This window comes from Varanus komodoensis, unplaced genomic scaffold (assembly GCF_004798865.1).
Source record: "Varanus komodoensis strain SLA01 unplaced genomic scaffold, ASM479886v1 scaffold10, whole genome shotgun sequence".
Classification (NCBI taxonomy): Eukaryota; Metazoa; Chordata; class Lepidosauria; order Squamata; family Varanidae; genus Varanus; species Varanus komodoensis.
This window is the reverse complement of record NW_025335269.1, coordinates 1,124,207-1,143,104: the sequence shown is the minus strand read 5'-3', so window position 1 is coordinate 1,143,104 and position 18,898 is coordinate 1,124,207. Positions and strand designations below refer to the sequence as shown.

At 39.3% G+C, this 18,898-nt stretch overlaps 1 protein-coding gene across 9 annotated transcripts in view; it reads right to left on the bottom strand.

Moving 5' to 3' along the window:
• Positions 1 to 18,898, bottom strand: part of PTPN3 (protein tyrosine phosphatase non-receptor type 3) — a 136,231-nt gene that overhangs the window by 29,972 nt on the left and 87,361 nt on the right. For all 9 annotated transcript variants that reach the window (XM_044452310.1, XM_044452302.1, XM_044452295.1 and 6 more), the window contains 2 exons: positions 16,096 to 16,242; positions 14,766 to 14,894 (listed from right to left, as the gene is read on the bottom strand). In XM_044452310.1, the coding sequence (XP_044308245.1) occupies positions 14,766 to 14,894; positions 16,096 to 16,242 (276 nt within the window). The remainder of the gene's footprint in view (positions 1 to 14,765; positions 14,895 to 16,095; positions 16,243 to 18,898) is intronic.

Below are 18,898 nucleotides of genomic sequence, written 5' to 3'. Positions count from 1 at the left end.
GTGATACTTCTATCAATGAAGCCTAAAAGAGAATTTGCCCTTTTTGCAGCCACATCACATTGTTGACTCATATTCAGTTTGTGATCTACAACAATTTCAAGATCCTTCTCACATGCCATATTCTTGAGTCCAGTATTCCTCATGTTGTGATGAAACATTTGGTTTCTTTTCCCTAGGTGCAGAACTTGGTATTTGTCCCTACTGAATTTCATTCTGTTGTTTTTAGCTCATCACTCCCCTCGTATAAAAATCTCCTTGAATTATATTTCTGTCTTCCAAGGTATTAGCTATCCCATCCATTTTTGTGTCATCTGCAAATTTCATAAGCATTCTCTGTACTTCCTCATCCAAATCATTAATAAAAATGTTATAGTGCACTGGGCCAAGGACTGGCCCTCCAGTATCCCATTTGTTACTTCTCCCCAGTTTGAGGTGCCACTGATAAACACACTTTGAGTCTAACTTAGCCAATGGTAGATCCACCTGATGGTTGTTCCATCTAGCCCACTTTCAGCTAGTTTGATAATCATAATCATGGGGCACAATGTCAAAAGCTTAGCTGAAGTCAAGATAGATTATGTCCACATAATTCCTACAGTCAGTCTAGGAGGTTTCCCAATCAAAATATGAAATCAGATTAGTCTGGCAGGATTTGTTCTTGAGGAATCCATGTTGGATGCTAATAATCACTGTATTGCTTTCAAGGTGTTTGGAGACTGACTACTGCCTAGAGAGGTGGTGGGCGTTCCCATACTGGAGACAGGCAGAGATAAGGATAAATCTTTCAGTCTTTGTAAGGTGTAACCTATCCCTTGCCAAGAGTACATCTTCCAGGAAGTGTCGCACAAGGCCCTAGAATTCAAATTCACACTGGCACCAACTTAGTAGCAAGGCATTCACTAGGACTATTTTTCTTTCCCTGTATATTCCTCTTCCAATAACTGGAAGGATTCAAGAGAAAACTATACAAAGTTCTTGACTTTCCTCCCTGAACTTTCAAAGTCTGATGCAATTCCTTCAAAGATCTGCTTGGCAGTATAAGAAGGAAGGGACACATGTCAGTGGGCTGTATAAGCCTTGGCAAAGTTTCAGTTATATCACTAATCTGCCCTCCAGGGAGACAGCATACTTGACGAGTCCACATGTCTTCTTGACATATACGTGTTTCCATCCCACATGCTTGTTGTTCTTGCAAGCCTTTGTATAATTAGCACAACTTGGTTGACCTCTTGCCTCTGGTTCATTGTTGCACAAGATGACTCCTCCACAGCAGGCTGCCCTCCAGTCTCATCTAAAGTAACTTGATGTGGCTCTATAGTTTCACTGCTTCCACTAGTGCAGAGTGTCTTCTAGTTTTTTCTGCACCTAACAGTTACCCTTTTCCAGGAAATGAGGAAGAATTTCCCCTTCCCTTGGGATTCTCTTCTTCTGCATGAAGAAGAGAATCTTTATGTTGCACTTCTAACTTCTGTACTAGACACTGCAATTCCACTGCTCTGTCTAAAAACTCTTCATCTGCTTTTATCATCTTGAGGGTAGACACTCACCACTCTAGTTTTTCTTCTAACAGGGCTCCTACTTTGCACTTGTTGCACGTGTAGGCCATGCTGACCTCACTCAATTGTTCCAAAGATACAATAAGTCTCAGAGACATTCCTAACCCAATGTCACCTGAAACATACATAAGTTTCCTAGAGAGTATCTTCTAAAATATGCTTCTCAAGGAAAGCTGCCTCTTAACCTGGTTAACAGTACCATGCTCACTCAAGTTCTTTATTGAGATTTTATTGTTATGTTATAAAAATACAGGAAAATAGTTGTAAAAAAAAAGAGTGGCAGTATGTATGAATCCAAAGAGAAAGCAATTCAGAGCTAGTTTACAAGTATTTTTACAGGTTTCTCAAGCAGAATGATATCCCTAACGTGACTAGATTGAACATTAGTCTCACCCATCTCAGACCCTGTCAAAACAATGACATATGAGCAACTTTATCCCCAAAATGTCTAAACAAACTACTCACAGGTGGACCTTTGACAGTTTGGATTGTTGTGTTCTAGATCCCACAGATAAGTGGTAATATTTATAATAATCTTAGCCCTTACGCAGTGTCTTTCAGGATGTCAAAAAATCATTATTTATCAAGCTCTATTTGATGCGCTTACCAAAGGCTACCTGGGAGAATTCCCTACTAAACACAGTGGGATTTACTTCTGGGTGTTGTTGTTAGTTGTGAAGTCACGTCCGACCCATCGCAACCCCATGGACAACATTCCTCCAGACCTTCCTGTCCTCCACCATCCCCCGGAGTCCACTTCAGCTCACACCGGCTGCTTCAGTGACTCCATCTAGCCACCTCATTCTCTGCCATCCCCTTCTTCTTTTGCCATCTATTGTTCGCAGCATTAGGCTCTTCTCCAGTGAGTCCTTCCTTCTCATTAGGTGGCCTAAGTATTTGATTTTTATCTTTAATATCTGGCCTTCTAAAGAGCAGTCAGGGTTGATCTCTAAGACTGACTGGTTTGATCTCCTTGGGACTTGCAGGAGTCTTCTCCAGCACCACAATTCAAAGGCCTCAATTCTTAGGCGCTCTGCCTTCCTTATGGTCCAGCTTTCAAAGCCATACATTGCAACTGGGAAAACCATAGCCTTGACTATACGCACTTTTGTCAGCAGGATGATGTCTCTGCTTTTTAGTCTGCTGTCTAGATTTGCCATAGCTTTCCTCCCAAGGAGCAAGTGACTTTTAATTTCTTCTCATGATATGGTCTGCATATAAGTTAAATAGGTAGGGCGACAGTATACAGCCTTGCCGAACTCCTTTCTCAATTTTGAACCAATCAGTGATTCCATGTCCAGTTTTCACTGTTGCTTCTTGACCCACATACAGGTTACTCAAGAGACAAATACAGTGTCTTGTACTCCCATCTCTTTAAGAACTTGCCACAATTGGTTGTGATCCACACAATCAAAGGCTTTAGCATAGACTATGAAGCAGAAGTAGATGTTTTTCTCGAACTCCCTAGCTTTCTCCATGATCCAGTGTATGTTAGCAATTTGATCTCTAGTTCCTCTGCCTCTTTGAAATCCTGCCTGTACTTCTGGTAGTTCTCGGTCCACATACTGCTGGAGCCAGCTTGTAGGATTTTGAGCATAACTTTGCTAGCATGTGAAATGAGTGCAATGGTGCGGTAGTCTGAACATTCTTTGGCATTGCCCTTCTTTGGGATCGGAATGTAAACTGACCTTTTCCAATCCTGTGGCCACTGCTGAGTTTTCCAAATTTGCTGGCATATTGAGTGTAGCACTTTAACTGCATCGTCTTTTAGGATTTTGAATAGCTCAGCTGGAATACTGTCACCTCCACTAGGTTTGTTGTTGCTCAGGCTTCCTAAGGCCCATTTGACTTAACATTCCAGGATGTCTGACTCGAGGTCAGTGACCACCCCATCGTGGTTATCAGGGACGTTAAGCTCTTTCTTGTATAGTTCTTCTGTGTAATCTTGCCACCTCTTCTTAATCTCTTCTGCCTCTGTTAGGTCCCTGCCATTTTGGTCCTTTATCAGGCCCATCTTTGCATGAAACATTCCCTTCATATCTCCAATTTTCTTGAAGAGATCTCTGGTTCTCCCTATTGTATTGTTTTCTTCTATTTCTTTGCACTGTTCATTTAAAAAGGCATTCTTATCTCTTCTAGCTATTCTCTGGAATTCTGCATTCAGTTGGGTGTATCTTTCTCTTTCTCCCTTGCCTTTCGCTTCCCTTCTTTCCTCAGCTATTTGTAAAGCTTCCTCAGACAGCCATTTTGCTTTCTTGCACTTCTTTTTCTTTGGGATGGTTTTAGTTGCTGCCTCTTGTACAATGTTGCGAACCTCCGTGCATAGTTCTTCAGGCACTCTGTCTATCAGATCTAATTCCTTAAATCTATTTGTCACCTCTACTGTATATTCATCAGGGATATGATTTAGGTCATACCTGAGTGGCCTAGTGCTTTTCCCTTCTTTCTTCAATTTAAGCCTCAATTTTGCAACGAGAAGTTCATGATCTGAGCCACAGTCAGCTCCTGGTCTAGTTTTTACTGACTGTATAGAGCTTCTCCATCTTTGGCTGTAGAGCACATAGTCAGTCTGATTTCTGTGTTGACCGTTTGGTGATGTCCATGTGTAGAGTCGTCTCTTGGGTTGTTGGAAAAGAGTGTTTGCTATGACCATCGTATTCTCTTGACAAAATTCTACCAGCCTGTGCCCTGCTTCATTTTGTACTTCAAGGCCAAACTTGCCTGTTATTTCGGTTATCTTTTGGCTTCCTACTTTAGCATTCCAATCCCCCATGATGATAAGGACATCATTTTTTGGAGTTAATTCCAAATTTTGGATTTTTTTGGAGTTGTAGGCCTTCATAGCACTGGTCAACTTCAGCCTCTTCAGCACCAGTGGTTGGGGCATAGACTTGGACTACTGTGATGTTGAATAAACCATTCAACATCACAGTAGTCTTGAATTCGAACTGAGATAATTCTGTCATTTTGGAGATTGTATCCCAGTACTGCTTCTGCTATTCTTTTATTTACTATGAAGACTACTCCATTTCTTCTGAGGGATTCTTGCCCACAGTAGTATACCTGATGGTCATCTGAATTAAATGCACCCATTCCTGTCTATTTTAGTTCACTGATTCTTAAGATGGCCATGTTCAGTCTTGTAATCTCTTGTTTGACCACCTCCAGCTTGCCTTGATTCATGGATCTTATATTCCAGGTTCCTATGGAGTATCGATCTTTACATCATCGGACTTTCCTTTCACTACCTGATACGTCCGCAACTGAGTGTCCTTTCAGCTTTGACCCAGTCACTTCATTCTTTCTGGTGCTACTAGTACTAGCCTTCTGCTCTTCCCCAGTAGCACATTGGACACCTTCTGACCTGAGGGGCTCATCTTCCGGCCACATCTTTTTGCCTTTTGGTACTGTCCATGGGGTTTTCATAGCAAGGATACCAGAGTGAATTGCCATTTCCTTCTCCAGTGGATCAACTTTTGTCAGAGCTCTCTGCTATGACCTGTCCGTCTTGGGTGCCCCTGCATGGCATCGCTCATAGCTTCATTGAGCTACACAAGCCCCTTCGCCATGACAAGGCAGTGATCCATGAAGGGGTTACCTCTGAATAGACATATATTAAAAAAAGAAAGTACTGAAGAAGCATGACATGGACCAATTCTCATGGGTAAGTTTTGCAAAACTGTTATCATTATCATGCAAATCCATGTTTAGAAGGGAGGGAAGCTAAGTTCAATCAAATATGCTAGCAGAGAACTAAAGGTCTTAAATCACCTTTTCAGGAAAGGTGGATAGAGATGGTTGAACAATATATTGTAAAATAATGCATTTTTGAGAAATGACAAGACATTATTATTAATTCCTTTGAAGTTTGAAGAACTGTTTTTATTAAGTTTTACCCTGATGTACATCTTGTGACTAGTTTGATTTTTACCTTGCATTATTCCAAATGGGAAGAGCTAAGATAAAATAAATGGACTCAATTTCTAAAAAACACTTGGACTGCAATCACTAAACAGGAGGCATTAAAAAGAAGTTCCTGTGATGTTTTATAACAGGTGATACTATCTCAGTCCCTCTGTTTTCATTGGTTCAGGCTAACCTTCTGTCTTGTGTCTGCCAAATAGCAGGCAAAAATTACATATGCATTTGTAGTTGTTTCTAACTGCACAACGAACCTTATCTAAATAAAATGATAAAGGATCAAACTAAGCATTATATTAAATGTATAATTGCTTGTAATGTGTCTGGTTTTTGTACATTTAGCACTGTTTTGACCCTGGCTGGGCTCTGCACTTGTATTAAAAAAGGAGGTACAGTCAAGGTAATTTGAAAAATTAACATTTTAGGGGGCCCAAATGGGTGGAATTTTATGCTAAACCTTACTTGCTTTTGATAACAAACCTGCCCAAAGACACAAAGCCAGCAGGGTTCCATCTAATAAAGGAGACACAGAACAACTACCAATGAACTGCCAACCAAGTTGCAATTGGCCTGTTAGGCAAGTCTATAACCATGTACAGTGGTGCCTTGTACTTCGAACTTAATTTGTTTCAGGAGGACTTCAGAAACAGAGAGTCCAAGGCTTGATGAGTCTTACTATTAAATCTCTTTCTCTAGAGCCCTAACAACAACAGGACAGTGGTCTTTCCTATGAACTTTTGTTTCTTAAAGGTGGGAGGAAGGAAATGGGGAATAATTTGTCTCTAGTTCTTTTTTATAACCATGTTCTGGCAATTTTGTAGTGTTTGTAGGCTGAGGCTTCCTGGCTGAGTAAGAATAATTGAAACTTTCCTTTCACTGCAGTGGAGATGAAGTACTACTGTTGTCTGCCACCTCTAAGCCTAGTGGATGAAAAATTGTGATCCATATTAGAGAAACTGAGTTATTCCAGGTGGGTTTGCCACTCTTGGAATTTGTATATCTGAAGTTGATTCTTTGGTGATGAAAGGAACATCTGGGTGGATGTTCCTTTCTTTCAGGAAGCAGAGGGCATGGCTTTCTGTTTATCTTTTGTCTTTAGCAAGACATCCTTTAGAATCTCTTCACTAAAAGGCTGAGAATACTTCAGAAGAACAAAGGCAAGACTAGCTGGATGTTAAAGCTACACCCTTGCACTTGTACTTAACTAGTTTCTACTTGCTGCATGTGTTGCAGCCCTGAGGACCTCTAACTCAGGCCTGGCTATCACTGAGGATAGAAGAAGCTGTCTACAGGATAAAGGAGTTGTACCACGGCTTTTTCTGATGGCAAGAGCTACACTTTCTCACCAGTGCCCCATAAAGGGATGCTAGCACCTTTAGGCACAGTAACCAAAATGGTAAGACAGCTATGGGGGCATTCAATCATCCTCCCTGGCATGGTGTTCTAAGGTGTACAATGTTTGTGCAAGTTGTCAGCTTATGTGTGGGTATGATTCCACTTTCACTATGGTCCCTGGAAAAAGATACTGGTTGAAGTGCTGGGTCCTGACAAGAACAGTGTAAGCCTACAGTCAACATGCCCTTAGACAGTAAAGGTAGAAAGCCAGAATCAATAAAGATAATCAATAAACAGTTTTAAAATCCATCTATGTGAGAATTATTGGATCATCCCTCATCTTCTAGATCTAAAACAGTGCATGCTGAGACAAGTTAAGTCTAGAGGAGTCTTGCTCACTAAAGTGGCCCTTAAAAAAAGCATCTTATTGTTTGATCCTGAGGGTATAGAACTCTGACCTAGTGGAAACATATTAACTAATAAGACCCATATGAAACCCTCCTCTGGGAATCTGATAAAGAAGAAAAATGCCTACTCCTTTTATGTGAATGGTTGAGTCTTTTCTTTTTAAAAAGTTGTACAGACATCGACTATGACAAAAGCCTTTATTTTACGCACAAAGTCTTTTTAGGGAAAAAATCATAGGCTACTCAAGCAGAGAAGTGATGCTCTGAAAAGGGGAAGCCTTTACCTTATCCTGGCTGCACTGAAAAACAGATGCTGAAAGCATTTTCATATGGAAATTCCTCCAGAAAACAGCATGGTTTGCAAAACCCCTTTTGCCCTGTTATGGTCAGCAGAAGCAAGACTATGGTTAGCTTGGGTTTCAGTGATTTTGTTTTTGTGGTCATCAGTATTAGTCAGACTCCAGACATACCTGTGTTAACTTGACAAATGCAGATAAACACCCACCACCTCTGTGCATTCTAGCTATTGCTGCAATAAGGAACTTAGCTCTCATTCAGCCAAACTGTCCCCCTTTGTGAACAGTCAAACCTTTAATGCTCTTCATTGCACCCACCACTTCTGAAATCCACCAAAGCATCAAGGACACTGCAAAATCAGTACCCTTTTCTGCTTCCAGTTCATAGAATAAAGAATGACTCACAGAGCGAAGTTTCCCTTGCTGATGGGGAAATTTCTCTAGGCTTTTTTCTAATATTCCTAACATACTTCCTCGTTGCATCTTCCACCTTGCTGGTTCATTTTCCAATGGAAGTCATGAGAGAGAGAAAAGAATGAGAAGTCTAACAAGTTTGATTCAAAAGGTCAAAAGGGAAAAATGGAGGTTGTTTTCAAACACACAGCATGAAAAAGAACAGCACAGCTTAGAGAAACAACAGGAATAAAAAGAAAAGGAAGGCTTCTTAAGAGTTATTCAGCAAAAGCTGAGTTAAGCAGAAAACAGAGTAAATGAAAAATTGACAACTGCTTTAAGTCAAGGCCAGGACAAACTGAGGAAAGCTTATATGAAGAGGGGATAGTAGTGTGTATGCAAGGGGGGGGGGGGTCAAATCCTGTAGCTCTTGCCTTCTAAGAAGTAGAAGTAAACCCACAGTTAGATATTTCCCATGTCAATGGGAAAAACTATTATTTTCTACATATCTGAAATTACACTGTGCTTCTCACTGTGGTTTTTCTACCCCTAACATTCAGCCTGCTCAAGAGCCATACAAAGCTTGCTGAATATTTTGCAATTCTGATTCATCCTAAGTTAAAGTCTGGTCAATGTTTCCATTTCCTTTCTTTCTTTTTTAATTCTAATGGATCAAAATAGTTTAAAACATTTTATAAATTGACCAATTCACTTTAAAACTGTTTTTCTGATCTTTTACATTGAATTATCTCTCCAATATAAACTTCTCTTGGAGGCTCAGTCTCAGTTGTCTAAATAGCTTAGCTGTTCTTGCTCCAGGGTAGAATACCCGCAGATTTTGATAACTTAGCTTACTAACACTTCATTCAGCTTCTGCCACAGTCACTAGCTGGACAAAAAAAATATATCCTGGAACCATGCATACTTCACTGAAAATTAGTTACAGTAGTGTTTTTATAAATCTCATTGAATAAGATATAAGGTAGCTTGTACACATAGCAGCATTGTAAATGTGGGAAATACTCCATATATACACCACCTTGTCTACACAATAAAAATTAGGAAAGTCAATAATTAAATTCCTCCAAGATAATTCTGCCTTGTACTACAAATTTACAAAGTCTATTGCAATTCAACTTGGCCTCTTGATACTAGACTAATTTTTTCTTATCTTTGAGTTTTTCCAGGTAGGAAAAGAAGTGTCAGATTTTTAATACCCATTGCTGATGGTCTCATTGGTACTTTTTACTGATAAGACAGAAATTCAGACAAGGGGTATTAAGTTTTATACTTAGAACACCAAAAGGAAAGCACTTGTCACTATAGAACTAATACATCACCTGCACAAAACTTTTAAAAGTATCTTAAGAACAGGTATGTGATCAAACAGTGAGAGTGATCTTCTCAAAGAGTAAACAGAAGAAATCAGAAAAATATTCTTGTGTCATGCACCATGTTATGAGATTCTGCAATGTTTTTATACGTATGTCATTTTAGGATGTGTTCTTATGTGGCTACCTGCCACCTTCCAAACTCTGGAGGTTGTAGGCATCCAGTCAAGCAAAGGAGGAGCAAAAAGATGAGGACTGCTTTCTTATTCCCCTCACCCTCAAAAAACATTAAGAGGGCTAATTTTACTCCTGCTCTCCCTGTACCCCAGAACAACCCCAGCAGCTCCTGCCCTGAAAACATCTTCCATCTTCGAGCCCTCAAACAGCATAGAAAGAATTGCAACAACTTAGATGGTACAGGGGCACCTCTCTGAAGGTGGAGTAACCCCAAAACATCCATGGAAGGTTTTTCCAAAGTCACAACAGGGACTGTTGCTATGGCTGGCCAGACTGTGTCTACAAGCCATAGCATTGTACCCTTAATCATTTATCTCAATAAACAGCAGTATTACTTAGACAGGAATGATTTAAAGAACAGAAATCTATCCTTGGAAACTTGACTTAACAGGATATAAACAAAATAATAACAAGCTAAACATATTTTATAGCTTTCAAATATAGGAGATTCTGTACATGTGGAAAATATCCTTTTGGATCAGTTGTTAGTATTATTATTATTATTATTATTATTATTATTATTATTATTATTATAACATTTCTATGCCGCCCCTTGCCGAAACCTCGGGGCGGCTTACAACATGATAAAACACATTGAAATACAATAGTACATAATAAATTACCATTAAATATAAAAATACAAAAAATACATTGATTTACAAATATAAAATTAAAATTATCAGTATAAAATAAAAATATAGGGGGAGAAAGAGAAGGAAGAAGAAGTTGCCCTGGCCAGATCATATGTTTTAACAATTGAAATGATGTTTAAACAAAAAGGTCTTTACCTGGCGCCGAAAAACCAGTTATCCCCAAATGTTGCCTGAAAACCAATATGGTTAAATTGATACTAATAATTGTTACTGTGTTTAAAAGCCTTGACTTGATATGATGCTGAATGAATCAAGTTTGAATTTATGTGCGTATAAGCCTTGTATTTGCTAATCTTATGCTGATATTTTTATATTAAAATACATGAGACAAATCTTGTCTGACCATGTATTTTCTAGAATTGGAGAACTTTGTATGACCTGTATCTACAATAAGGAATGTATATAAATTCGACATCTTATGAGGAATCAGAATATATTAATTAAACCAGCAGTCTGGGTTTACTGCATACTGATAACATATTTTGAGAGAATCTCTGAACCAAGGCAGGTGCCACAGAAGCAGTGTGTGTGTGAAAGAGTGCTGGAGAGCACAAACTGGGCATTTTTCTTATATGCATATATCTAGGCCTATAAATCCTAACAATAGCTCTCTCTGCCTCTACTCCTGGGATAAATCTCTATGATTGTTATGGTGTTTCTTCCTTCCCATCAGCAATCTCTCCCTCCTGATTATGCCCAAGGAACTTTGAGATCTGTGGTTCTTGAGAGAACATGCCACATAAAGGAATCAGAACATCCTCAAGCTTCAAGGCTTATTCGAAATGTACAAACACACTCTCTCCATTCTGGAAGAGACCCTATACCATGGGTCCTCAAACTACAGCCTGCAGGCCATATCTGGCCCACCATGCCCATTTATCCAGCCCGCCTTAGAGGTTTTGGACTCGCTTGGAGAAAACGATCTCTGAACAAGCAACCCGCTGCCGCACTGTGCTGCGCGTGCCCGCTGCCACCTCGCCTCACGCCTGCCGCTGCTTCACCTCGCTGCACACCCATCAGCACCTCACCTTGCCTCACCGCGCCCTCACTGGCTTGTGTCCATCACTGGCACCTTTCAACTGCCCCCTGCTGAAAAAGTTTGAGGACCCCTGTCCTAGAGCAACACTTCAGTGTTCAGGGAGTTCAGAATGCTGTATGTTCTGACTTTCAAGATGGCATCGGAACGACACGGACGTGATTAATGGAGCTTCTGTTATCACGCCGGTATTGCTTGGTAGCGAGTCGTGGGAGACTCATCTAAGCCCTGTCGGGGCGAAGACAGATTGCCTGGCACCTTTTCTTCTGGTTGGTGTAGGACGGCAATCCTATATCTACTGGAAGAGACTCAGGCATTTCTCAATCGGGCAATACAGGGGGTTTTCTTAGCCCCTGCCAGTTCTCGACATCTGATGGATTAATTAGCTTACTTTAGCCAGATAAGCATCAGACGGCTGGTAAGCATTCTTATTTCTTATTTCTTTTCGCAATATTACCCATGGAAAAGCTGTACTTGTTTATAATTGACCTAGAAGAAAGAGAAAGCCCTCTCGAAGTTTTTTAAGCGGCAACTGACATATGAGAGGATGTGAAGACTCTTATCTGAATTGAAGCCGAAGAGAAAGATTTTTCTTCTAATCTCTCTAAGGGCGAAGGCAAAGTGAATAATTGCTATGGAACTAAATCAAAGGATAGAAGATTAGAAGTTGAAGCATACACTTTGGATGCCTGTTTGGACTTCTGTCAAGGCTAATTGGACACTAGCCAGGAAAGTTTTTGTTACATGGTGTTTCCTCTCTACTGTGATGTCTTTCTGGTGAGCATTTTTACTCTTTTACTTACTTTCTTTTTGCAATATTACCTGTGGAAAAATTGTATCTGTTGATAACTGGCATAAAGAAGAAAGAAAAAGCCCCTAATTTGCTGGTGGCCATTTTTTTTGGCCAGCTTCCAATCTTCCTGGGTCTGATGACATTTTTTCATTTTTAAATAGCCTTTTGCCTTTTAAATAGCCTTTTGCTGCCACCCGGTGGTTATCGGAATTATTGCAAGCTACTTTCTTTTTTTCTGTCTCTCTTTTTTTCCCCCCCCTCTCTCTTTTTCCCTCCTTTTTCTTTTGATATATTGAAATTTCTTTGGTGCACAACTTCCATCATGAGGAAAACTCAGCCCTCTTTAGCACCTTCCTCAGTGGGTCAGAGTCCAATTCATCAGCCTAAGAAAGAAGATGTTGCAAAAAGCTTAATGGCGATACAGGCGGCTTTAACAACTTTGCAAGCATCTCAAGAGGCGATGTCAATACGGCTGGAAAACTTATCAAATGAGCAAAAAGAACGACTTGACAAATTGGAGAACTCTATTAGAGAGGTGACAACTCAATTATCTGATGTCTGACTTAAAGCGGAACAGAATACACGAAAATACAAGTCTGTGAAAAATTGGAGACAGTAGATAAAGAAATATATTTAATTAAGCAAACAAATAAGTCAACATGGGACTCAATGGCTATATTAGAGATGGAGAAGGCATCTTATTATCTAAGATTTCAGAATATACCTGAAGAGAAAAATGAGGACCTCATCATAACTGTCATGTTGGCGGAGCTTTTAGAAATCAAGAACGAAGTCATGGGTATGGGAATTGATCTTGTTTTTAGGGTCAACTCCTCTTATACCAGAAAAAATAAACTTCCGAGAGAAGTCCATGTCAAATTTGCTCTAAGGTCTATAAGACATAATGTTTTGAAGGCCGTACAGGAGAAGCCGTTAAAGAGAGATGATCATCAGGAGGTGACAGTCCTGATACAAATTCCATGGAGGATTAGAGAGGGAAGAAAGAAATATCGATTCCTTACTACAAAATTGATCAAGAAAGAGATTATCTTTAAGTGGCTAATACCAGAAGGAATATTTTTTACATGGAACTCTGTAAGATATAAATTGGATTCAATTCTTAAAGCACAAGAGTTCTATGAAAAATTTAGAGTTATGCTAGAAGAGGAGGATCCTGTCATCTCTAAAGAAGGAGAAACAGGTGCCAAAGCAATGGAAATAACAGCATACCACTCCGAAGAAGGAGAAATACTGAAGGCTGATTCACAACAAGAAGTACAGCTATTGAATTTTGAAGGGATCATAAGATATGATGATATTTTGGATAAGGATGGGGGCCTGAACCTAGATCAAGAAATACAAGAACAGGGACTCAATATCTCGTGGTGGTATAAGGTGCAGATGCAATCAAGATATGCTAAAGATTGTAAAATATGGGGGTTTTATAAACCTAACAGCCTTTGATCAAGTGATGTTAAAAACAGATGAGAAAATGATTAAAAGAATTTATGAGTTCCTACTTGACAGGAAAATGGAAGGGGAACAGGTTAAGGAAACTATGATAACATGGGCACAAAATTTTGGGTATAATATTGAATTAGAAAAGTGGCAAAACTTATGGGAGAGAAATATTAAGGTAACTTTAGCAACTTCGTATAAAGAAAATTTATATAAAATGTTTTATAGATGGTATTTGTTGCCAAATCGGTTAGCTAAAATGTTGCCAAATATGTCAAACAGATGTTGGAAATGTAAACATGAAGTGGACACTTTTTACCATATGTGGTGGACTTATGAATATGTGAAAAAGTATTGGATTAAAATATATAAATGGATTGAGGAAATGCTACAAAAACCCTTAGCTTTTAAACCTGAAATTTTCTTGTTAGGTATTGTACTGGAAAATATTAGCAAACAAGAAATGTAGTTGATACTACATTTAATCACAGCAGCGAGGATTGCGCTTGCTCAATACTGGAAGAGTGAGGAACTACCCACAGAGGAACTGATTTTAAAAAAGATTCTGGACTGTGCAGAAATGGGCAGATTGACTCTATTATTGAAGGAGAAAGAAGATACTGACTTCTATCAAACTTGGGACCTTTTTTACGAATGGCTGGAGAAACGGGACTTGGCTTAGATTTAAAGATGTCTATAAATTTTTATAAATCGATTTGAATATGATTATAGAATGTTTAAAAGATATGTTATAGGGGGCTGACCCAGTACGTCCGACGTATTTGATGACTGATTATTTTTTTAGTTTTTAGTTTAAAATCGTAATAAAAAATGTGCAAAAAAAAAAAAAAGAATGCTGTATGTTCAGCCCTAACAGTGCTTCTGACTGGCTTCAGCAAATTTTACAGGATCTATGCAACAGGTACATAGATACAGAGAAATAGGTTTCTACAGATATCCTCAAGAATGATCTACAGATAAACTTGGCTTTCCTTCGCATGATAATGGGGCTACAGCCTCAGCAACACCCCTTGATTTATGAGCTCTAGTAAAATGAAACCCTCCATTCCTATGTTTGTGCCCTGTAACAAGTAATTGAACACGTTACAGTGAATTGCTTTTAAAAATTAACTTACAAGACAAGAATTATGTTTTTGTAATATCAGAAAATTCACTTGATATTGAGTTATGTGCCTGGATTCATCTGCTGGGAGGAGAGGCAAATTTAACCAAGTGGACCACGTGCAATAGCAGTAAGATCAGGACACAAGCGAAACATAAACATTTGTACATCACAAGTTTCAATATCTATTTTTTCTTGTAGCAAAGTAGAAATAAAGATCACTTACCTCAATATTTGTAACAACAATTTCTCTAAACACATATGCAATGGTGCAATCTTCAGATTGACATTTGACACGAAAGTTACCATACTCCACAACATCTGGAGGATCAGGCCAATAATGATGACATTTGGTCTAGCACAAAACAAAAAACTCTGGTTTGATATTCTCATTTTCTATCCAGCAGCATCTACTTTTTCTGTGCAGAGGTGGCAGGTAACTCCCATTGCATATTTTGTTCTGAGAGTTATAGGAACTATCCATAGTGCTGGACTCCATCTTCAAAATATGTTCACCACCATGAAAGACCATGAGTAACACTTATAAAGCTCAGAATAAAAGTTATAATAGCTACCTCCCTTCTGCAATGTAGCAACCTATGTTAGAAGGCTGCATATTCAACACAATTATTTACTAGCTAATACTAATAAAATATGCAGTACATACCAAAGGGATAATGCAATCTATTAAGAAGCATCCTGTATAATCCTATCAGCTAAGTAGGAAACTCAGTTCCATTTTTGCCAGTTTATCCTCAAGACTGAAATTGGAACCTGGTAATTTGTCTTGGAAAAGAAACTCACTTTAAAAAGTATGTATTTCAATTATATTAAAGCAGAAATATACAGAACGTGTTAAATCTGTTCTGTCCAGCTTCCAGTTTTCAAGGACTGTGCAGATTCTGATTCTGGTCATTGACAGAATCAGTTTTTTTGATAAGCTTTTAATTCATTCATTTGCAAGTGCACATCAGTGCAATGGCAGTCCTGTGCAGGTGTGCACTTGCACAAATCCCCTACAAGTTTAAAAACAAATCAGCAAATCTGTTAACTCTAAGATCCACTGAAAGCCCTCCTTGGGAGAGGTGAGGACAGTTACCAGGAGGACAGTGCCCCAATTATGGAACTCGCTCTCCAGAGAGATGCACCTGGTGCCAACGCTTTATTCCTTTCGGCACCAGACCAAAACCCTTTTATTCTCACAGTTTTTTAATTAATGTGTTTTAATTAGTTGTAGCAACTGTGGGCACTAGGGAGTTTTTAACTATTTTATGGTTGTAATATGACTTTAATATATATTTATATTTTTGGTTTTTATGTAAACTGACTTGAGATTTTATAATAATCAGATGGTATACAAGACATTGGAAATACATAAATAAGTAAACTCTGCATGTCTCAAAAAAACAGCCCACAGTAAGATCCATAGGTCAAATGTATTGAAATCTGAACTTATTTAAATCTGTTGCAAATTTCCCCTAGATGAAAATCCCAGTTTCTCTTTTTACACACACATCTCCCAACCCCTGAAATAGATTGAAAAGCGTTCTACCTACCCGCCCTCGTTCTGTGAGAGTTGTCAACATAATAATCAGTGATACTCGATGATCCCAAACTGCTTGCCAGAAGTGTGTACATGTGTGTGGAAGAGGGCCTTGAGTGGCAATGTATTTGTTCATAATGCCAGCAGAAGGAATTTCCATCTATCAGGAGAAAGGAAGCTCTGAAGTTAGCTCTCAGTAGAAAATGCTTTGAAAAAAATGTGATTAACAAATGCAACTTGATTTTTAAAAACTATGTAGAATTTCAACTCATCTTCCAATATTGCATAAATACATAGCCAGATTGCTAGATCAAAACAGAACCAAAACTAAATACATGAAATGAGCAATTTTAGTTTGACTTTAATCTAAATAAGTTATATGCTCTTCCATATCAAAAGTGATGGTATGATGCCTAGGTAAAATTAAATCTATTTTGCAAGCTCCCCTTTGTAGAGAATTATTATGTAGAGGCTTGATGGTCATCTTTCAGAGACTTTGTTGTTGAATATTATATTACAGATTCTGCACCAAAGGATTCTCCTAGATGACCTACTTACTCACTCCATGATCTGATGTGTAACTTCAACCACCATGGAGGTTCACCTTATAACAAACTGAGACATACACATAAATGGATTGTCATATGGAAAAAATGGCCGAGCTTTTATTTTCAAGTATTGTCCATCGTATGCTTTTCATATTAATCACATTGCTCATACATTATATATTACTTTACTTGTCCAAAACTGAAGTACATAAATTCTTGAACAGGTACATATTCAGCTGTACTGCCTGGTCCTCCTTCACCTCTACTTGAAGTTCATGCACTAGAGCAGGGGTCTCAAACTCGCGGCCTGTGGGCCAATTGCGGCCCGTGGGATGATATTTTGTGGCCCCCACTTGATATCAAAGTTTAGTGATAGTGCGGCCCGCGCATTTTTCTCACACGCACCTGTGTGAGTCATTACCCTGAGCGCAATGTTCCCTCTAAGCTGCGCACCGGGACAGGAGGGGCATGGGGGAGGGGCTCTGTGGCCTTCAAAGGCCTCTGGGAGCGATGCGGGATGAGCGGCCCACCACCACAGCGGTGAATACTTGACGCGGCCCAGCCTCACCCAGACTCTACTTCCAGCGGCCCCCAGATAAGTAGAGTTTGAGACCCCTGCACTAGAGGTATAGAGTCTATATATGTTAAGCATTATACATTAAGCCACAAGTTTACCTGGTGAAGGATGGAGTCACTGGAGGATGCAGTATTGCCCTTGCACAAACATCCAGCCTGTAATGTTTGATGAATGCTGAGGACATGGACCACATGACCCCTCTGCATCTTGTGGGAAATCCCAAGCAAGGAGGGCCATGGATGTGGCTAACTTTCACGTTGAATGGATCTTAGGCTGCACTGTGAGGAGGAGGCCTGCAATTACCTTTGCCAGACAAATGGTTTTAGTGACTCAGTTGGCCAGTCTCTGTTAGGATAGTGGGTCTCCTTTAGTCTGGCCACCTTAGCAGATGAATAGCCTTGGCAAATGGAGGAATGGCTTGGTTCCTGCCCAGTGAATGCTTAGGTCTACACCTAAGCTTCCCAACAACAGGCTCTGTGCAGGTGCAATGCCCATATGTGTGATGCAAAGACCATGAAGAAGAAACAACTAGATAAAATCTGTCCAAAGAATGTAAATTTTAAAGTAATTTAAAATAAGTACAGTAATGATGAACAGATGTCTTTCTCGCTAACAGCCAGAAAAGTTTTTTTTTTTTCATAAACTTGCACTAACAAGGGCCTATAGAGAAAAATAGGGCATAGCCTAATTATTATGAGGTGCCATCAGCTTTGATGTGACAGGAGCTTAAGTTAAGTCCCTCCACCATCCAGGAAAGACAGGGGCCATATTGACAAGGAGATTTGCCTCAAGATTCTGCATTATTTGGTTCCACCCCCAGTTTTGACCAATGGAGGCAAATGAGACAGGAGAATATTTGTAGAGTACTACAGGATAAGAGACTGTTGCTGTAACAGGAAGATATTTATACATTTCACATTTTTCTGAAAGCAAGTGATAAGCAGCTGAGGTACAGGAAAAGCTGGGGCCAATTATCTCTGTTTTTGTACCCCAGCCACAAGGTTGTGGTGTAAGATGCCTCCGTCAGATCGATGTCATGTAAATGATTGATGTCCTCCTTTCTCTTACAGGTGTTTGATATATTTTGAAAGAACTAGTTTTTGAAAAAGACATCTGTGATTGTCAGAAGAATGTAATGAAGCCAAACTAAGAAACCTAAATGACTATAACTTTTCCCTGTTTATCACATGGGTGAAATTTGCAAGCTTATTAGCTCATTAGGAAAGGATTATGCCTGCCAAATCTCTTTAAAAATGTGAAGTGGTTTTTGTGCACATGCCTTTCCATTTCAATTTTTGTTTAAAAAAGGATATTACTAATAACTAAAAACTTGTTTTATTTCTTCACAGGATGAAATGTTCAAGGATAATTACCCCTTTTGGGGGTGGGTTGAGCCTACCAAGTTTCAGAGGAAATGAGACAAACCAGACCAGATTTTACATTTTGAGGCTACCCTAAAATGTATTAAGTATCCATCTATATTCTTTCTGGACCATTCTTCTGAAAATGGTAGATAAAACAAAATTGGCCCTCAGTAAGAAAACGGCAGTGTTTCAGGAGGAATGGTGCAGTGCTCTATGTGGAAGAGCAGCTAGTGATTCCCTCCTGCTGGGGTATCACTTAAAGCCCAGCTTCAATTCTGGTTGCTTGAAAAGGATGTCTGCTTCATCCTGGGAGGCCCCCGAAATGTC